Source organism: Protopterus annectens, chromosome 2.part1, assembly GCF_019279795.1.
Source record: "Protopterus annectens isolate FY-2018-M chromosome 2.part1, PAN1.0, whole genome shotgun sequence".
NCBI classification, from domain to species: domain Eukaryota; kingdom Metazoa; phylum Chordata; order Ceratodontiformes; family Protopteridae; genus Protopterus; species Protopterus annectens.
This window is the reverse complement of record NC_056729.1, coordinates 564,363,899-564,382,713: the sequence shown is the minus strand read 5'-3', so window position 1 is coordinate 564,382,713 and position 18,815 is coordinate 564,363,899. Positions and strand designations below refer to the sequence as shown.

At 39.6% G+C, this 18,815-nt stretch overlaps 1 protein-coding gene across 3 annotated transcripts in view; it reads left to right on the top strand.

Moving 5' to 3' along the window:
- Positions 1 to 18,815, top strand: part of REEP1 (receptor accessory protein 1) — a 1,259,835-nt gene that overhangs the window by 953,716 nt on the left and 287,304 nt on the right. For 2 of the 3 annotated variants that reach the window (XM_044062333.1, XM_044062336.1), the window contains exon 6: positions 5,922 to 5,972. The exons of the other annotated variant lie outside the window; for it this stretch is intronic. In XM_044062333.1, the coding sequence (XP_043918268.1) occupies positions 5,922 to 5,972 (51 nt within the window). The remainder of the gene's footprint in view (positions 1 to 5,921; positions 5,973 to 18,815) is intronic. 3 annotated transcript variants of the gene reach the window in all.

Genomic DNA, 18,815 nt, shown 5'->3' with positions numbered 1-18,815 from the left:
ACACACACACACACACAAACATACCACCCTGGTAGTCCCCTTTCCCTTCCAGAAAGTCTGAATCTCCACTTTTGTCTTTAGTAACATAATAGTTTCAGGCAAATGGGTTATGAAAATCATTCATCAAGGTTACAGAAGGCAGTGGGAGGAGCTCACTCTTTTTCAGGGGGTAATTCCTCACCCACCAGGCCAGACTATTTTATTCTCCCCAGTACTTTAACGCATGCTGTCCCTGGGATTGATAGAACTAGTTCCTCCTTCTCAGGTTGGAAAAGATTTTTATTCAAGGATGTTTTTAGTGACAAAGAAAGAGAATGCTTGGAGACCAGTTCTGAATTGTTTTTTCTTAAACCTGTTTGTGATAGTGCCCAGGGTCAGAATGATGTCACGTCACAACCTGTTACCTCTTCCTGATTCATGTTTCCTGATAACACTAAATTTAAAAGATATTTATCATCAGATCCCTATTAATCCAGATGTCAGGCATTTCTTAATGTTACATGTGTCTGGATCACATTATCAGTTCTCTGCCTTACTCCTTAGCCTATCCACTGCACCAAGAGTGTCACAAAATGTCTAACTCCATGCAAGCTACAGGATATCCACATTCTTCCATATTTAGATGACTTGCTTATCTTTGCAGAGTCTTTTTCAAAGTGTCAGGAATCTGTCACTTGAGTGAGAGATCTCTTAAACAAGCTGGGATTCCAAGAGAAAATTCAAAAGTCTTTTTTTATTCCTTCATACAAGATTATATTCCTGGGGTGTCAGCTAGACACCTCAGTTCAAAGAGCTTTTCATCCACAGGAAAAATAGATCTATATCTAGATCTGTTTCTAAGGTTTCCCATTCAGACGTTGGTCACTGTGAGGCATTACCTCATGACTTTTAGTCTCATGGCATCTATGATTCTCATGATACCCCTGGCAAGACTCCACATGAGAAAGAAAGATGCAATGATATCTGAAGACTCTTTGGTCCCAGCACCAACATGCTTTGTCTTTTCAAATCCTAGTGTTGGGGTTTGTCAGAAGAGAAATTGCTTGGTGGAGACAGCAAATTTCCCTAAATGCAGGTCTTCCCTTCTCCCCTCCCTGCTGCAAAGCAGTCAGTCACCACCGACATCTGAGACTTTACTTGGGGTGCAGTTTCAAGAGGGATAAAAATGCAGGGGGTGTGGAACACCAAGGACAGATGGGAGCGCATAAATATAAAACAGATGCTTGCTCTGCAAGAAACTCAACTCTCTAAATTATCTTTGGTCCCCCAGGCCTCTTTAAGTTGCTACAAACAATACCACTGTCATGTGGTGCATCAACAAGTAAGGGGGAATCAGGTCATACCCCCTTTGGAGACTAGCCATGTTAGCTTAGGATATAGTTTCATAGCACAGTCTCACTGTATAGGCATCTTGCATCCCATAACAGCAAAACTGTGAGACAGACAAGCTGAACTGGACAAGGGCAGACAGTCACAAATGCAAACTAGATCAGGGGTCTGCCAAGATTTGATCCATCTGTGGGGAGTTACTCAAGTGGACCTATTTGCTTCCTGTCTAAACAGTTAGCTGGCTAGATTGTGCACCAGAACTCAATGCAAGAAGACCTGGAAGACAGATTCCTTTTCCTTTCCTGGGATAGTAATGTTCCTGTATGCTTTTCCAGCCTTTCCACTGATATCCAGTGTAGTTCTGAAGTTCAGATGGTCTCCCCCAAAAAACTGTGATGACGTCCTTCTGACCCAGATAATAGTGGTTATCCCTTCTTTTGGAAATGGCCAGGGGTAAATACCAGAAGCTTCTTTACAGAATGGATCTGCTCACACAAGAGCAGGGGTGTTTGATACACCCAGACCCCAGTCAACTTCAACTAACTGCCCTGATGATAAGGTCTTAATTCCTTTTTGGCACCTGTTTACTGAGGACGTGCAGCAGGTGCTAACACAGGTAAACAAGTCTGCTACTAGAAAATCATACATTAGCAAGTGAAAAAGGATTTCTAGTTGGTGCCAAAAACAAAACCAGGACCCATTCAGGGCTAATTGTTCTCTTGTTTTATAATATTTATGTGAATTATTATCGTAAGGCCTTTCTTACTCCTCCATCAAGGTTCATTTGTCAGCCATTTCAGCATGTCTGCCCATGGATCTTACTCTTAATGCAGTCTCATTTTAAAATGTTTTTGAAAGGGTGTTTTCATAAGAAGCCACAAAGAAAAATGGTTGCCCCTCCTTGGGATCTTAATTTTGTGTTACAGAAGCTAACACTTGCTCCATTTGAACCAACTAATCTGGCTGACTTCAGGTTCTCAGCATGGAAAACTGTTTTACTGATTGCTCTGATATCTGTAAGAAGAGTAAATGAGTTACAAGCTCTTATGGTGAGTTAATCTTATTTCATTTTATACAGAAACAGGGTTTCTTTGAGAACTAATCCTTCTTTTACTTTAAGCCATACTATCCATCTCCCCATTTTCTTTCCTGAACCTAAAAATGAGGGAGAAAGACAATCCAGGTACTATGTTGACAGAACTAAATCTTTCAGATCTTCCAATCAATTCATTTATTGTGAAGTTAAGAAGAAGGGACAACGTGTCAAAATAGACTATTTCCAAATGGTTGTCTGAAACTAGTACCTTTTGTTAAACTCAGCACAGCAAACCTATTTCAGGCAGATTTAAGGCTCACCCTACCAGGACCTTAGCTTCATCTATGGCTTTTTAGAAAGGGCTGGATTCTAGAGGTACTCTAGTAGCAGCAAAATGGCCCCCTATACATACATTTACAAGGCATTACAAGCTTGATTGCTTCTCTAAGTCTAGATCAGGCTTTGCTAGGAGCATTCTCCAGGAGCTGCTGGACCCTTCCCCTTCTAACTCCCAAATATAGTAAGAGAGGATAATCTACCCATATAACTAAGTCTACTGCAACAGTGATCAAGATGAACATAGTGTTGCTAAAAAGTCAATGTTTGAATGATTACTGCTGCTGTAGTTGCGCCCTCCTTCCATCCCCCTTGTTTTTTGGTGTGTTGTTTATGCCAGAGTGTGAATATTTATTTTTTGTTGTTCCTAGCATTGTCCTTTTAAGGTTCAGCCTCCCTCTCTCTTGGCATGAAAGCTCTGAAACTGGTGCCCAGACCTGTCTTTTTAGTCAGCTCAGCTCCAGCTGACTAATGATTTGGGAGCATGGAAGGTACCCTGAAGCTTTGGAAGCTGGTTGGCTGTTTTAGCCTTTGTAAGGATGCAACCCATGTAGCTAAGGCATCTACTGCTATGGTAAGTTTACTTACACAACTGTACTTTTCACAACACAACATGGATTTAGGCCAGGCTGTATCACAGTCACAGCATTATTAAATTTCATAAACTATATTGTGAAAGATGAAATTAATGTGAAATGGTGTGTCCCTATTTTAGACCTGTCAAAAACATTTGACAACAGTTTCACATCTCAGACTATTACTTATGTAACTGGACCTTGCCAACAATTCAATCAGTTTAAAAGTTACCTCAGCCTGATAAGCTAACCACTCTTCAATAAGTAACAACAGATCTGCCACAAGGTAAACAATTAATTACTTTACTCTTTAATATATTTATAAATAAAATGTATACTGCCCCTTACCCAGCAAATCTAATCCAATGAGCAGATGACTGAACACTAATATGTACAGCTGCATTGAACAGCGCTGAGGTGATCTACATTATACCTTTACAAAAACTGAAAACTGGCTTGAGCAGTCTAAACTACTTCTAAATGCAAATGAAACTAAGCTAATGGTATTTCCGCCTCCAACTCAACAATCAAACTGTTGAGACTTAACAATAATACTAGACCTGCGCTAGTACAAAAATAAAAGTTCTAGGAATAATTTATCATAATTTCAGATTTGATCACCTCATTCAATATGTAGTTCAAAAAACAAACATAAAATAGTACTTCTTTATAAAGTCAAACCTTTCCTAATAAAGCTTCCAAATAAAACTATAGCTCAGACTGTCTACTGCCTGCTCTCCTGTGTGTCTCATCAATTTTTACAGACCTGCAGTCCTCCCATCTAGATCAACTGTAGTAGTTTTATAATACAATTACAATGCTTGAAAGTACCCCCATTAACCAAACACATCACTGTCATACACTTACAGCTTTGTTTAGATTTGCAAGAGGGTTTTGGGCTTCTTGAGAGTTAAATTAATTTTTGCATGCAGTGAGTTTTTTCTATTGTAGAGCCTGTTTATATTATGGTTCCCTACAGGGAGTTCCTTATGTGTTGTATTTATTTCTCAGGGGGACAGATGCATCTGTGCAACTATTTAGATATGCACAGAACTTGACAATAAAGGAATCTTCATAAGCAGTGGTATCGACAAGGTGGAAGGGGCTTTTGAATTTAGCCAGGTCATCACTCGGTTTAAGTAGATTGGCCTTTGCATAGTTTCTGAATACTGAGGTATTGGAGGATGTATCTGGCTTCAGTACTAAGGTGAATGTGACTGACTTGTGGACCAATATGACCAGGGAGGAGGTTACAATAGACAATGAGCAGAGCTGTCCCATATCTGGTTGCAGTAGGGACTAACTGATCCAAGGAGTTTGTATTTATGAAGTCCAGAAATCTCTGCGTATACACACTTGAGGATACATAAGTCTACCAATTGATAATGGGATAGTTGAAGTCTTCTAGAAGAATGGTGTTTGGCTTAATATATAGGGACTCAATATTGTTGGGTAGGAAGGATGGGCCCAGGGGGTGCATAGAGGGGGGCCATGTAGTTAGGTATGATGTGATAAAGGATTGTTGCAGCGGTTAGCGTTGTCGCCTCACAGCAAGAGGTTTTCCCGTTCGATTCTCGGCTGGACCGCCTTCTGTGTGGAGTCTGCATGTCCTCCCCGTGGTCGAGTGACATTTAAAGACATGCAGGTAGGTGCATGCATGAATGGGTGTGCCTTCTTTGAAGGTTGGGCATTGGGCTGGCAACTCATCACCGTAAAAATTCACTGCCAGTTATTAGCGAACCGGAGTTCCGCTGTGGCGAACCCTAACCAGGAAAAGCCAAAAGACATTATTTTATAAGTTGTATGTGGAGGAGTTCCAAGTCAATTGCTTGTGTAATGTGAGTCTGGGGGTGAAATTTCTTTTAACTCATTGGTGCATTTGGAGTTACATCCTACTGACATCACTAGGCATCAAATATTGTGTGTTCATATTTGCATTCATGATTTTAAAACCATGCTACATACAAAGTATTGATAGATTTTATCTTAAAGCTTATACAATGGCAAACACACTTGTGTTGATATTTGATCTCTGTCTAGTGCAGGTAAAATCTATTAATTGTTGTTCATATAATATTTATTTATATTGTCATAAATGTCATGTTTTTCTAAATATCTCAACAGCCAAGTAGCACTAACAGAACTGCTTAGCCTCACATGAGAGCTGAAGTACATGTGTAACTTGAGTGGTTGCTGTTGTTTACAAAATATTACAAATGTAATAGTTGCTATGTTTACTGTGACGTATAAAATCCAGTTTAAGACCTAGAACCTAAAGAATACCACCACTGTAAAGATAGTTTGTGCTGAAGAATTTGCCATTTACACTTCTTTAGTAACCCCTGTGGTTTCAGAGACAAATACATTTGTTTGAAAAGTGAAGACATAATTTGGTTCTATCAAAAAGCTTTAGCTCCACCCATTTGAAGTTACTATGCATACTTCCAGAGCTCCATTGGGGGGAAGAATGTTCATGATTCAGTTAGTAAGAACCTTCCATGAAATCCTTTTCAGGTTCTTAGCCTTCTGCAAATTGAACAGCTAGTATGCACAGTCTCAGAAATATATGCAGCTGATAAACACTGTATATGCCATATTAGAAACCCTTATGATGTGCTTTAATGTTTGCTTTTTATCTCCACCAGGCTTCTCAGCTTCTACAGCTGCTTTTATCACTGGATCTGACTGAGGGACAGGTAACATGCTGAGTGGCTTCACTAACACATTGACACATTGAAAGAACAACTTGTGTACTACTGACATATATGGGTTGAGCTGAGCATGGTAACTCCATAAAAAGAACATTAAATAGTACCTTAGTTTTCTCTTCAGTGCATGCTATCCAGACCTTCAGCACTCTCTTTATGAGCATGTAAGTTTGTAGCACTGTCTGATGACTTGGGCATGCCATATTTGTGTGGAATACTAACTCACAAAAGTATATTTGAGATTTAAGGACATCTTTAACAGTCAGCATGCCCCACACTAAGCTCATGGGATGGTGTGAATGCCTCAGACAAGCCCTTACTACAGGCGGTGGCACAAATGTGGGTGTGTAAGAAATGAAGGCCGATACTGCATTTAGAACAGTCAGTGTGTGAATGTGTGATGATAACTGTAACAAGCTGCTTCTTACATAGTCAGAAAGTAGCTTTTCTTTGGTCTTAAAGTTAGAGAAGACCTTTTTTCCCTACTTTGAGTTGCTTGGACTGACAATTTAGAGAACTGTACAGTCCGCTAGATAACCTGGCTGCAGTTCTGGGAAAATGTTCTGGGCACAAAGGCACCTGGAACCATGGATTTGCACTTTCCAACTGTGTCTGTAGCCAACTTGGTTGAAATAGGCATCCTGAGACAGTGTAGCAATTATTTCATGTTTACTGACAACCACTTGCCACGTAAACAAATGGAGAGGTCAGCCATCAGGTTTTCTGTTACAACAATCCTGTGAGGTAGCACTGCTGCAAAAGTGAACATACTTATACATCTACAATTATAATAGTTTCTTTCATTAACTATACATTCTTGCAGTTTATCAGTGCAGAGCCCCTGTATGCTTGCTTTTCAGTGACTTTAATTGTTCTGCAGTATGAGTAATGGTTTGTCTTCATCACCAAGATAGTTATATAAGTATTATCTTTCTTGCCTGGACATCAGTGAGGGTCTGTTATCAAAAGAAAGTTGTTTGTCAGAAGCACATCTAGGTGTTTTTTTTCTGCATATTAGTTTGCTAAAATAAAAAAAAAGAAAACTGCAATGACATCATGTTGGGAAAAGTCATCTTTTTGTTTTGTGACATTTTGTATGCCTAGCAAATTATTTATTTCAACCATAAGATTCTGATCAATGCAATGCAAATAATAATGTTACTATGATGGAGTGAGTAAGGGGCATCCTGGAAGAAGTAGAGAACTGAATAAAGTGGAGTTGTATAAGAACTACAAATATCACCTAGTAAAGTCTTCACTTTGTAATATCTTAAACCTCCCATATGGATTTGGCTGTAGTGGCTTGAATGTACCAGTAATGACTTAAAAAAGTAAAAGTAAAAGTAAAACGTCATGGGTGTTCAGAAACTATGCACCTAAAACTCTAGTGTATTCTTAAGGGGTAATTTGTATATATCCCATAGGCCTCCACTACAGATATTTAAGGTACTATATGGTGACAGCTCTAGCTTTAATGAATCTTTCTTCCCATTTGGGGGGACCTTTTTATTCTTTGGTTTGGAGTTGTATAGGTTCATAGGTAGGTACTAGGCTATCGGCCCAAGGGCCTAAGTAAGCCTAGCCAACAAGGTTCTCTGGCTTACGCCACCCAAGAAAGTTAATTTCCTGTGCCCCTGTCGAGCAGAGCCACAGACGTGATCCCTGAGGTGTATTTCCTATTTCCCATCCACTCATCAAGATTTTTCTTGAAGAGTGCTAATGAGGAAATTTGCTTGACATAGATGGGTAGCTTGTTCCAGTGTATAGGAAGTCTCTGGGACTGGAATCTATCCCTCCAGCATGTCCTATTTATTGTGGTGACAAGGTTTAGGTTCCTAGAGCGTGTAGCTCAGAGGGATTGGGATTTCTTTAGGTGTAGCATGTCCAACAGCTCTGGGTTTAATATAGCTTTATATGTTAGGCAGAGATCTCCTCGGAGTAGGCGATATGCTACAGAGTAAAGCTGGAGATTTTTGAGACTGTCACTGTAAGGCATCTGTTAGAGGCCAGTAATCCTCTTTATGAGGTACTTCTGTGACCTTTCCAGCTGCTGCAGATGTCTTGTGAGGTACATTCCGAAACAGGCATTGTACTCTATAATGGGTCTAATGAGTGCCGAGTAGAGGGGAACAATGACCTCTTTTTTCCTGAATGAGAACCCTTTTGTGATGAGGTGTGCCACATAGAATGATTTCCTGACTACTGTGGTGATGTGATTGTCAAAGGATAGACTACTGTCAACCTTGGTCTCAAGGTCTCTTATCACACATTCGGCGTTAAGTAAACTGACATTTATGTAGTAGTTCATGGGTGCAGAGTTTTTACCAAAGGGGATGACAATGCACTTTTTGGCATTGAGCTTGAGGCCATGCTTTTGACACTAGGCATCTGTCTCAGTGAGGCCCTTCTGGAGGATGTCCACATCATTTGGGGACTCGGCTATGGCTCCTAGTTTGCAGTCATCTGCAAACATCATTAGCCAGAGGCCTTCTGTGTTAGCCTGTACTTCAGAGAAGTAGATACCAAATAGGAGAGGTACCCAGGACTGAACCTTGTGATACTCCACTTGTCACTGGTTTGAAGTCAGATTTGGAGTCTACAACTCTGTCAGTGAGGCAGTTGGCAACCCATCTTGGATGTAGAGCTTTATATCTAGTTTAGTGAGTTTAGCTATAATTCCAGAATGGGAGATGGTGTTGAAAGCCTTGGCAAAGTCAAGATAGGCTGTGTGAACCACCTTACCCTTGTCTATGGCTTTGTTGACTGCCTCAAAGAAGTCGATCAGGTTCAGAAGGCATGATCTGCCTTTCACAAACCCGAACTTGATGGGGTCCAGAGTTTGGAAGTTACCAATGTGTTTGTTTATGAGTTCCATGATGATATGTTCCATGGCCTTGCAGACCAGGCTCATCAGTCTAATAGGGCGATAGTTCCCAGGATCAGTGGTGGCTCCCCCTTTGTGGAGTGGGATAACTGTTGCTGTGTGCCATTCAGTGGGCACAAAGCCTGATGTGAGACTATGATTGAACATGGTGCTTAGGTAGGGAGCCAGTTTGTTCTGAAGTTCATGTAAAATGCAGCCTGGGATGTTGTCCAGTCCCATGGATGCTGTGTTTTTGGTTTTAGAGAGTGCAGCTTTTACCTGCATAGATGTGATTACAGGAACTCTGCATTCTTCCTGTATAGATGTGGGCCCTTTATGGGGTGAAGTTAGTACTGAAACTATCTGCCAGGACGTTGGCAATAGCAGTTGGTTCTGTAATTTTCGTGCCGTTGTGCTGTAACTCAGAGCAGATCTAGGTGTTGCCATTGAGATTCTTGACATAGCTATAGAATGCTTTGTGGTTGTCCTTAGAATCAGTGGCGATTTTGTTTTTGTAGCTAGCTTTGGAGGATCTTATTAGGGATCTCAGCTTCTTACTGAGGCTGACCAGGGAGCTCCTCCACTCATGGGATTTTACTCTCTTTTGCAACAGTTTCTTCCTTCTGTTGTACAGTTTATTTATAGCAAGGGACCACCAGATTGGCTTCCTTTTTTTGGAGGATAGCGTCTTGGTTCTGTTTGGGATAGCATGATCCATGCACTCGTGTAAGTGCTTATAGAGTGCATTTGTGTAGGATTCAGCAGTCATAACTGTATTGTCCATCTGCATGGATGTTATGAAGTTTGCCACTTCTGCCTTAAGAAGCATGAAGTTGGCTTTGGAGAAATTTTTTACCATGGTTTTCTTAATGGTGGGTGTGGGTGGGATGCGGATATCTAGGGTGATTAGCTTATGGCCGGATCTGACCAACAAGAAGTTGACTTCAGGTGTGGAACACCGGTCACTCATGCTGGTAATGACTAGGTCTAGGATATTGTTGCCTCTGGTGTGGGTGTGGATAAATTGATCCAGGGCACTGGAATTTATGAATTCCAGAAAGCGTTGAGCAAAGGAGTTGGTACATGAGTAGTTTTCCCAGTTAATGGTGGGGTAGTTGAAATCATCCATTATTAGGGTGTTTGGTTGAACCCTAATATTTTCCAGTATATCAAGAAAAGAGGAGTGGGAATCCTGGGGCATGGTGGGGGATCTTTAGCAAGCTACAATTTGGATTGCCGTTTTTCCCAGAGCTAGTTGCACTTGGATAACCTCGGATGTATTATGGTGCGCAACTAGCCTGGAGGTGTGGATATCCTTAATGAATATGGACACACCTCTGCCTTTGGTGTTCTGGTCCAGGTTAGATGGCCGAAAAGTGTGGTATGAATTATAGCCTGGTAATGTTCATTGTTTTCTGTCTGGCTGTCTGCGTATGTGAGAAACATGACTCTTGTGATCCTTCAGGCAGTCGAGTGCAAGTGACCCTCATCTTGGAAGCAACTCGGTGTATGTAGTTTACATATTGTTTTTAGACCTTACTGACCACATTTTTTTTATATTACTCTTTGTACTTTTGACTCTCTATCCTCTTAATTATATTAGTCTGTCTGGTCTTCCCCCTCTGCTCTTCTCTCACTACAGTAAGTTATCGTATGATAAAGAGGGTTATTACTGTGCCTGATATCATGGAATGTTAACTGACTGACCAGGCCTCAGACAAATAACACGACTTTTTCATAAATGAAAAACGTACGGCCCATTACATTTTGTTTGCAGAGAACCCTTCTTACACAAGAAGAATATCTGAAATTATTGAAAGGCCTTTAAAGCAGAGGCATGTGTAAGTACCCTAGAGGAAGACAGAGATGTGTAGGAGTTCTTTTGAGAAAAGAGTTTGATGGTTTTTGGATTTAACGGCTGATGGGAATTGTTAATCTTTATTTCCGAAGGCTGTGGAAAATTCTTTCTTTGGCTTCTGCTGAGAAGGAACAAAGGATCATTGGTTCCTAGCTTTATACAACTGTGTTGAGACTGTCACTGTCTCCACTACCAGACAGGTACCACCTCCAGTAATCAACTCCAAATACCTCTGTAGCCAGCTTCATTGACGTCCTGAGACATTGTAGCAATTATTTCATTTTTACTGACAGCCGCCTGCTACTTTAAGAACTGGGCACAGTGTGGGAGCATACAATTAAATAATGATATTGAGGCAAAACTCTCACACAAACAATGACAAATAACATGCAGGTTGTTAGTTTTACACAACACCACACTAAACCAATCACACATGCCTAAGACCAAACATATAGACCTACAAATGCTAAGGGTCTTAAAAGTACCCTACGTAAACCACAAAGGCCTCCTTGATGTAACCTAAGAACAAGTACCCTCAGCAACCTCATAAACAATCACCACAGACAGCACCCACCATGAAACAGGCATCCAAGATTTACACTAAGTTCAAAATCTTATGAAGCAAATTGCCATACAGTCCACTGCCCTAGTCATTGCTGACAACATAGTGGGTCACACCAGTGCACCACTCACCAAGCTCTGCAAGGATTGGCCATAGTTAATTGCTTATCAGGTGCCAGGATTTGCCACATCAAGAATGCACTCAAGTCCTTGCAGCACAAGTACTTAGTGGATGTGGGTGTAAATGACTTAAGATGTACCTCCTAGGGCTGTAAGAAGCAAGACATGATGCAGCTTTTAGAATGTGTGTTCAAGGCAGGTATGAACCTAGCCTTGAGCAGCATTCTACAATTACTAAGAGTGATCCCACAATGCAAACAAAAGATTGATTTCAAGAACTGGCTCAGCCTTTGGTGTCATTCATTCTAAAGTGGCAAAATACGTATCAGCTGGGAGGAGATGGTAGACAACTTCAACTGCTTTGCCTGGGATGACCTGCACCCATCCCCTGAAGGCTTTTGTACATTAGCCAAAAATCTTGTCTACCCCATAATTCCCTTTTTAGGCAATGTCAGTCTTCCAAAGCTTGCAACATAACAAAACAGAATCTGGATAATACAAAGGAATTGCTGCCGAACACAAGGGGCTTTAACTAAAAACGCCGCTCACTACAAGAATTCCTTAACCTGGAAATCATTGATATATGCATCATCACAGAGACCTATTTCAGGACTAATAAGAGCATTAGTGCAGAATTTCAATGCCTACCACACATTCAGGCCCACTGCATTAGATGAAGGCACTAAAAGCTGCTGTGTATACATATATTTTTTAACCATATTCTTAAAAAAATTTCACCTCTAGACTCATTAGACAAGATAATGACCTGGAACACCTTCATGTCTAATTTACTGTTAAAAAAACTTATCATATAATAGCTAATTATAGGTCCTCCTCAGCCCATATACCTCTTACCTAACCATTGTTAAGCCCTGTGTATTAAGACAAACACCATCTTGTTAGGAGACTTCAAATACTCTTCAATTAACTAGGAAACCTTATACTTGCCCAAAGATGTATGCCCAGAAATTTCTGGACTTCATCAATACAAACTCTCTGGACCAGTTAGTCAGTACTCCAGTGAAAGGTGGTAAAATCCTGGACTTAGTCCTTAATCAATGTGGGGCAACTTTGTTCCCCACCAATTGCAACTTTCTCTCTGGTCAAATTAGATCAGAAATCAGTCCCATTCACCTTAAGCCTGAAACTGGAAACATCTGCCAGTACCTTAGTATTCAGGGATTATGCCAAGGCTGATCTGCTAAAACTGAGTGATGACCTGGCTAAATTCAAAAGCCCCTTCCATCTCGATGACCCCACTGCTTATATGGAATCCTTTACCACTGAATTCTGTAGATGTGCAAATAGCTACATTGATGCACCTGTCCCAGTCACAAGTAATTCAATGCCAAATGTAAAAATAACCCTCTATGGTGGTAGCCTAATATAAACAGGCACTATAATAAAAGAAAAAAAATCATTGCTTTAAAAAAAAAAATTTTACTCAGATGCCAATAATCCTCTTGCTAAATTTAACAAGGAAATCTGGACCATTATCAAATCAACCAAAGCCAGAAATTATGTAAAAATAACCACTCAGACAAAAGATAACCACAAAGCTGCTTTTAAATATGTTTGAAATCTGAGAAGCAATCCCCAGCACTATGCAGAGCTAACAGTAAAGGATATCATATACTCTGAAACAAAGGAACATAGGCAGTGTACTAGCAGATAACTTTAATTCACACTTCTCCCCCTCTTCCCTTTTATATTTCCTGATCATAAACCTGTATCGACACCCCCTCAACTCTCCCAAGAACAAGTCCTCAAGACTCTATTCAAGGCCAACAACACTGCTGCTACGGAGCTGAATAACATCCAGGGCTGCCTACTCACTGGCCTGAAACAGGAGTTGTCAGACCCCCCCACACACACACAAACACACACACACACACACACACACACACACACACACACACACACACAGAGGTTATTCAGTGTCAGCCTTCAAACAGGCTTCATGCCAAATGAATGAAGGACAGCAGCAGTCCTTCCAGAAATGTGGGAAGTCAACAAGCCCAGTAATTCGAGCCCCATAAGCCTGACCAGACCCATCTGTAAGGCTATGGAAAAGATTATTATGGAATGAATTAATAAGGACATAGGTAACCTACAAACATTTGACCAATCCTGTTTGCTTAACCTATTCGACTTCTTCAAGAAGCATACCTACAAACCTTCTATCTCTGAAATGAGGAATACTAGCCCTCATAATGTGGAACAAATGGGCAAAATGTGGAACACATACTAACAGCTTACTAACAACTTCAGCTAGGAAGATCACACAATGATTAAAATATGCTGGTTTTACTCGTACAAAAGATCTTTTAATGAATTAACATGATTCTTTTCTATTTACCATGGATATGAGTTAAAAATTTTCTAACAATGAATGTGTGACAGAGCCTTTCAATGTGGAACTTTGAGGAACATGAACTTTTTAAGACCCCAAATGAGGTACATTCCTCGTAATGAGGTACACTTAAGAGGTATGTCAAGAAGGTTACTGAAGCACTGGTTGAGGGCAAGTCAATACACAATACATACTTAGATCTCACAAAGGCATTTGACATAATTTCACACTCAGGTATCATATAGAAACTCTCCCAACTAAATATAAATCCCAGTGTAACTCATTGGATAGACAATTGGCACACAAACAATACCCAGGAAATTAGGATGGCTAGTTTTATCTCTTCCAAAAGAACTGATACTAGTGGTATACACCCAAGTTCAGTCCTTAGACCATTCCTCTTTGGCATCTACTTCTCAGAGATCAAAGCAAATATTAATGGTTTATGGCTCTTCACATTTGTAGAAGACTGTAAGCTTGGTACAATCATAAACTCTCTAGAGGACACCAAAATCCTCCAAGAGGGCCTTTCCCAGACCTATAGTTGGTGCCAAATCCATGAAACATATAATTGTATCCTTCAGCAAGCATGACTAACCTTGTAACTATCACAAAGAAAAAAAAAGTTGGTCCCTAAGACAGGTAACTGGAAACCTATGTCAACAATGAGCTGTCCTTTGATCACTAAATATCTAGTATTATAAGGAAGTCCTTTTTTATCACACGGCTTATATTTAAAGGTATGGTGTCCATGTCTAGGCATGTCATTATTCCACTGTACTCATCTCTCATCATACTGATCATTAACTACAGTGCCACATTTTGTATATACCTGTCCAAACATTTGTCATAACTGGAGTGACCACAATGCTTTCTCGCTAAAAAATCAAGATCAAGGCCTAAGTCACAAAAACTATGCAGACTGTCTTAAAGCCTTATCCCTCTACTCAGTATCATACAGGGTACTAAAAGGTGACCCCTGTCTTATGTATAGAACTTCAACAGACCCTATTCTGTTGGAACTATTACAAATGCACAAGTTGTCCAGTAATGTGAGCACCTGCTCATGGGATCTCAATCTCTTTTGCAAAACAGAAAGAACATGTTGGTGGGATGGGTATATATCACAGAGAATACCTCTTCTAATGAACCGTTTTCCATTCAAAAGTAACCAAAATATTTCTGTAACTCTATTAAAATGTAATTTGGATGAATGGGTAGGAAACTGCAAATTTAACCCTGGTTTAGCATGTATTCCCCTTATGGATTGGGGCAGGAAGTAAATGTTCCAGCATTTACTTGTTTTGCCCACCTCTAGATTATTCATAGGCAAAATATAACAGCTAAAACATCCTTTGTAATGGGTGGCTTTACCTTCTGCAAAAGCCTAAGCTACTTAAGACACTCACAGATCAAAAGCCTAGAAAGTTCCTATGAACCCAAGCATAGTAAGTACCTATGAACTAATGGCTTTTTTGAGTATTTGTGATTTAAGGTTTGTGTCCGATATCTTGGGGGATATCACAGTGTCTGGGAAGATCTAATGTTATGTTTTGGTTAGTGGAAAACCATTACTTTTTATCATATTTACTTTCTGTCTCTAAGACAGCACTCATTAAATGGTTTACTGGCTTTAAAAGCTGGTAAAATACTTATACTTTGAGCTTTTTTGTAACTGGTAGTGCATGGAGTAGCTAAAAATACCATACATTGTAAAGAGTTATGATTGGGTCTCACTGATCATAACCAATTATTATGTGTTTTCAACATGCATGCCAGGATTCATCTCTCATTTCTTGGCATCCATGTCTCAAACACAATAATATGGCTATGATCAGAGGCCCGATCATTACCATCTAAATTATAAATCTGAAACCCACCTGAGGTGGTCTGGAAAGTGCTGTGACAGAGGAGGTGGTTAAACTGGAAGACAGTCTCACAGATTTGTTGAGAAGCAGGGTCATCTAGTTTATCAAAGCTTGAAGAAACCAATCACATAGGTCAGTCAATGACAGTAATCATGACTGTCTGCTAGAATTGCACAACAAGGTTTGCCAGATACATTTGAGGAAGCAGCTAATAATAAAGTCTCCGGTACTTGATAGTGTAAATGGAAAAATTTGGTTTGCTTTATAGTCACTAAACCTAAAATATTTTGAAAATTCTGTGGTTATTTAGCAATCTTTAGCTGTTACGTTGCAACAAGCAGACTGTCTGGTTTCTAAAATTATGGATAATACACTGGACTAGTTAGATGAAACCCGTAAACAGATACCTGAAACATTTCCAGGTTATTGTAAGCCACTATATTCTCTCTCACTAGAGAAACTGTCTTGCAAAAGTTATGTTTAGGTTTTTAGAGAAATTGCATCTTCTATTCTTAACTAAGTTGGATGCCCATATTTGCCTTTCCTTTTATAACAGTTGAAGTTAAGATGGTATTGGCTAGGGCAATGATGGCAAACCTTTTGGGTTTGACATGTCAAAAGCTCCTGGCACAAAATAATTCAGTGCACTTCACATGAGCACAAATGCAAAATGTCTTTGGTAACTTGGGTGTCGGTGATTGCTGATGTGTCACCGAAAACATCATGGTGTGTGTTACCTTTGACACGCATGTCATAGGTTCGCCATCATTGGTAGGGGTAAAAAGGAGTAAATCACAGGCCCTGAAAGCCTATCATTTGAGGTTTTTTTTTTTTTTTGCATTAGTCGAGGAAAATTGTTTAAATTCACATATACATTTTGCTAATTTTAAAAGAAGTAGTCCCAGTAATGTGGAAGGGTGTGGCAATTTAAATTATTTTGAAGCAAGGTAAAGAGCCTCTTCCTTTTACTTCTCAACAACCTATTTCATTGCTGAACCAGAATTGCAAATTTTATAGCTTTATTAGAAAACAGAGTGGCAAGAACTTTATATAGATTAATAGATGGGGTGCAGCATTGATTTATTAAAGAAAGGCAGCCCTTTGACAATGCAACATGTAATCTCATTTTTATCCAATAGGTTACTATTGGTACCTCTGTTTTCTTAACTGCAAGCATAAATGCAGAAAGGTCTTTTGAAAAAGTTAATTGGGTCTACTTTCACTACTTGTCAGGTATGCCTTTTCTTTAGTTTCTTTCTTTAGTTTATTGCCTTGCTTGCTGAAATTTATAGCTGTTCCTGTGCTTTAGTCAGATTTTGCCACCAGGCTATGATAGCAGAAGCACTCATCAGGGGTTTCCTTTTCAACTCTTTTGTTTGCACGCTAGAGTCATTGTACCAGAGCATACAGTAGTTTTTTATATAAGTTATCAGAGGCTATACTCATCACCGTCGTCATCATTATCATCATCATCATGAAGTAATAATTTGGTAGACTAATCTGGAAATAGGTGTTGCTACTGTGTTTGCTGTGTTGCATTGTTTTGGTATGTTTGGTGATTATAAGGTTAATATTAATAAAATAAAACCCCTTACCATTAATTTTAACCCTCTGGGCGAGTGGCCACGGGTTTTATATTTTCTGGAGCCATAATTTACTTCTGTATCTGGGTATTATGCTTGGTTGTGATACTTGGTCCACAGTGCCATAAATATATGCTCAGGTGGCATTAAAATGTAGATATTTCTTTATAAGATTGGATAAAGTACAGCTGGAGTTTTCTTAAAGGTCTAGGCCTACACATTTTTACTCTGTCTCAGGTGTTATACTTATCACAGGCAGGATTGGTGGACCCATCTCTGAGATTTTTTCATTCATTAAAACATTTGAAGTTAAATGTCTGTTTCATGGCAAACAAGTGAGAGCGTCTTGCCTTGTGTTAAACCTATTGAGTCAAGTAATCTGGATAGCTAGAAGCTTAATATTTACTACTGTTTCTAAGAACTGTGTAACAAAGAATGCTTTTGCTGCCTATATACCAGCAGGTTGACTCAGAATGGAAATTGTTTTTGGTCAAACGATATAATAATCGGTTGTAATTGACAGACCTTTGGATTGCATTGCAGGTAACCTGATATAAGTAAAGTATCTTAGCAGACATATTCACTGAGCATTTAACACTTTGGTAATGTAAGATTGGCTACTTAGTTTTCTTCTCACACAGTCTAAGAAGTGGTGGGGAGATGACGCTTTTGACATGTAGGTCTTGTTACACTGTAAGTCTCTTTTAAGGCCCTAGGAGCAGTTCACTCATCAGGGTGAGATACTTCCTTGAGAATAGTTAGACTTAGGTTTGGATTGTCGGAGGATGACCACTCGTAGTACCTGCAGCCAAAGCATGCAATGATAAGGTTAAATTGGTCTCTTGCCTTATTGAATCAGTGTCCAGAATGGATGAGGACAGTTTTAAGTATATCCCTGAGTGCTGAAACCAGCTGTCACATGTAGTAAGGTGTACCTACTGCAAAGGATGCCTACGTGTGATGCTGTGAAGGTAGTATGGGATAGAGTGGTACATCACGATATAGACTTGAGAGCTTGGCAAATAATTTAATTGCTGCTCTGGTATGATAAGGAGTCAGGTTTCATTTTTATCTTAGATGTGTTATCACAAATATTGTTACATACCTGCTAGGTTAGCTAAGTATATGAAAGTTACCAGTGCTGTACACAGGAGCTTCAGGTGGATTGGAAGCATAGTTTTTGGTCTTGTCCAGTGTTATTAACTTTAAAGCAGAGGTGTCATGATGTGCACCTCTGATTACCCAGTAATGTCAAGCAGCAATGCCGTATTCTGCGCAAAATGGCAACACAATGTTAAGAGATTAACTCGATAGTCGTTCTTAAATGCCTATGCTATTGAATTGTCTTTAAGTGGCAATGTCTATAGCACATATTCACAGTACATAATGTATATACAGTATACAGTACATATTCACAGTACATACAGACTCAAGCAGTTCTACATTACTTTTTTAAGCAACTTTATTGAATTATCACTGCTGACATAGGCAAACTTACATTTATATAAAAATAATCAAGCCATATTAACAAGTTCACATTTACGGGTGTTATATATTGCACATATTGTTATTTATCATATAATTAAAAGAACATTACATAAATTGTTCAGTTCCTGCCTTCTCCA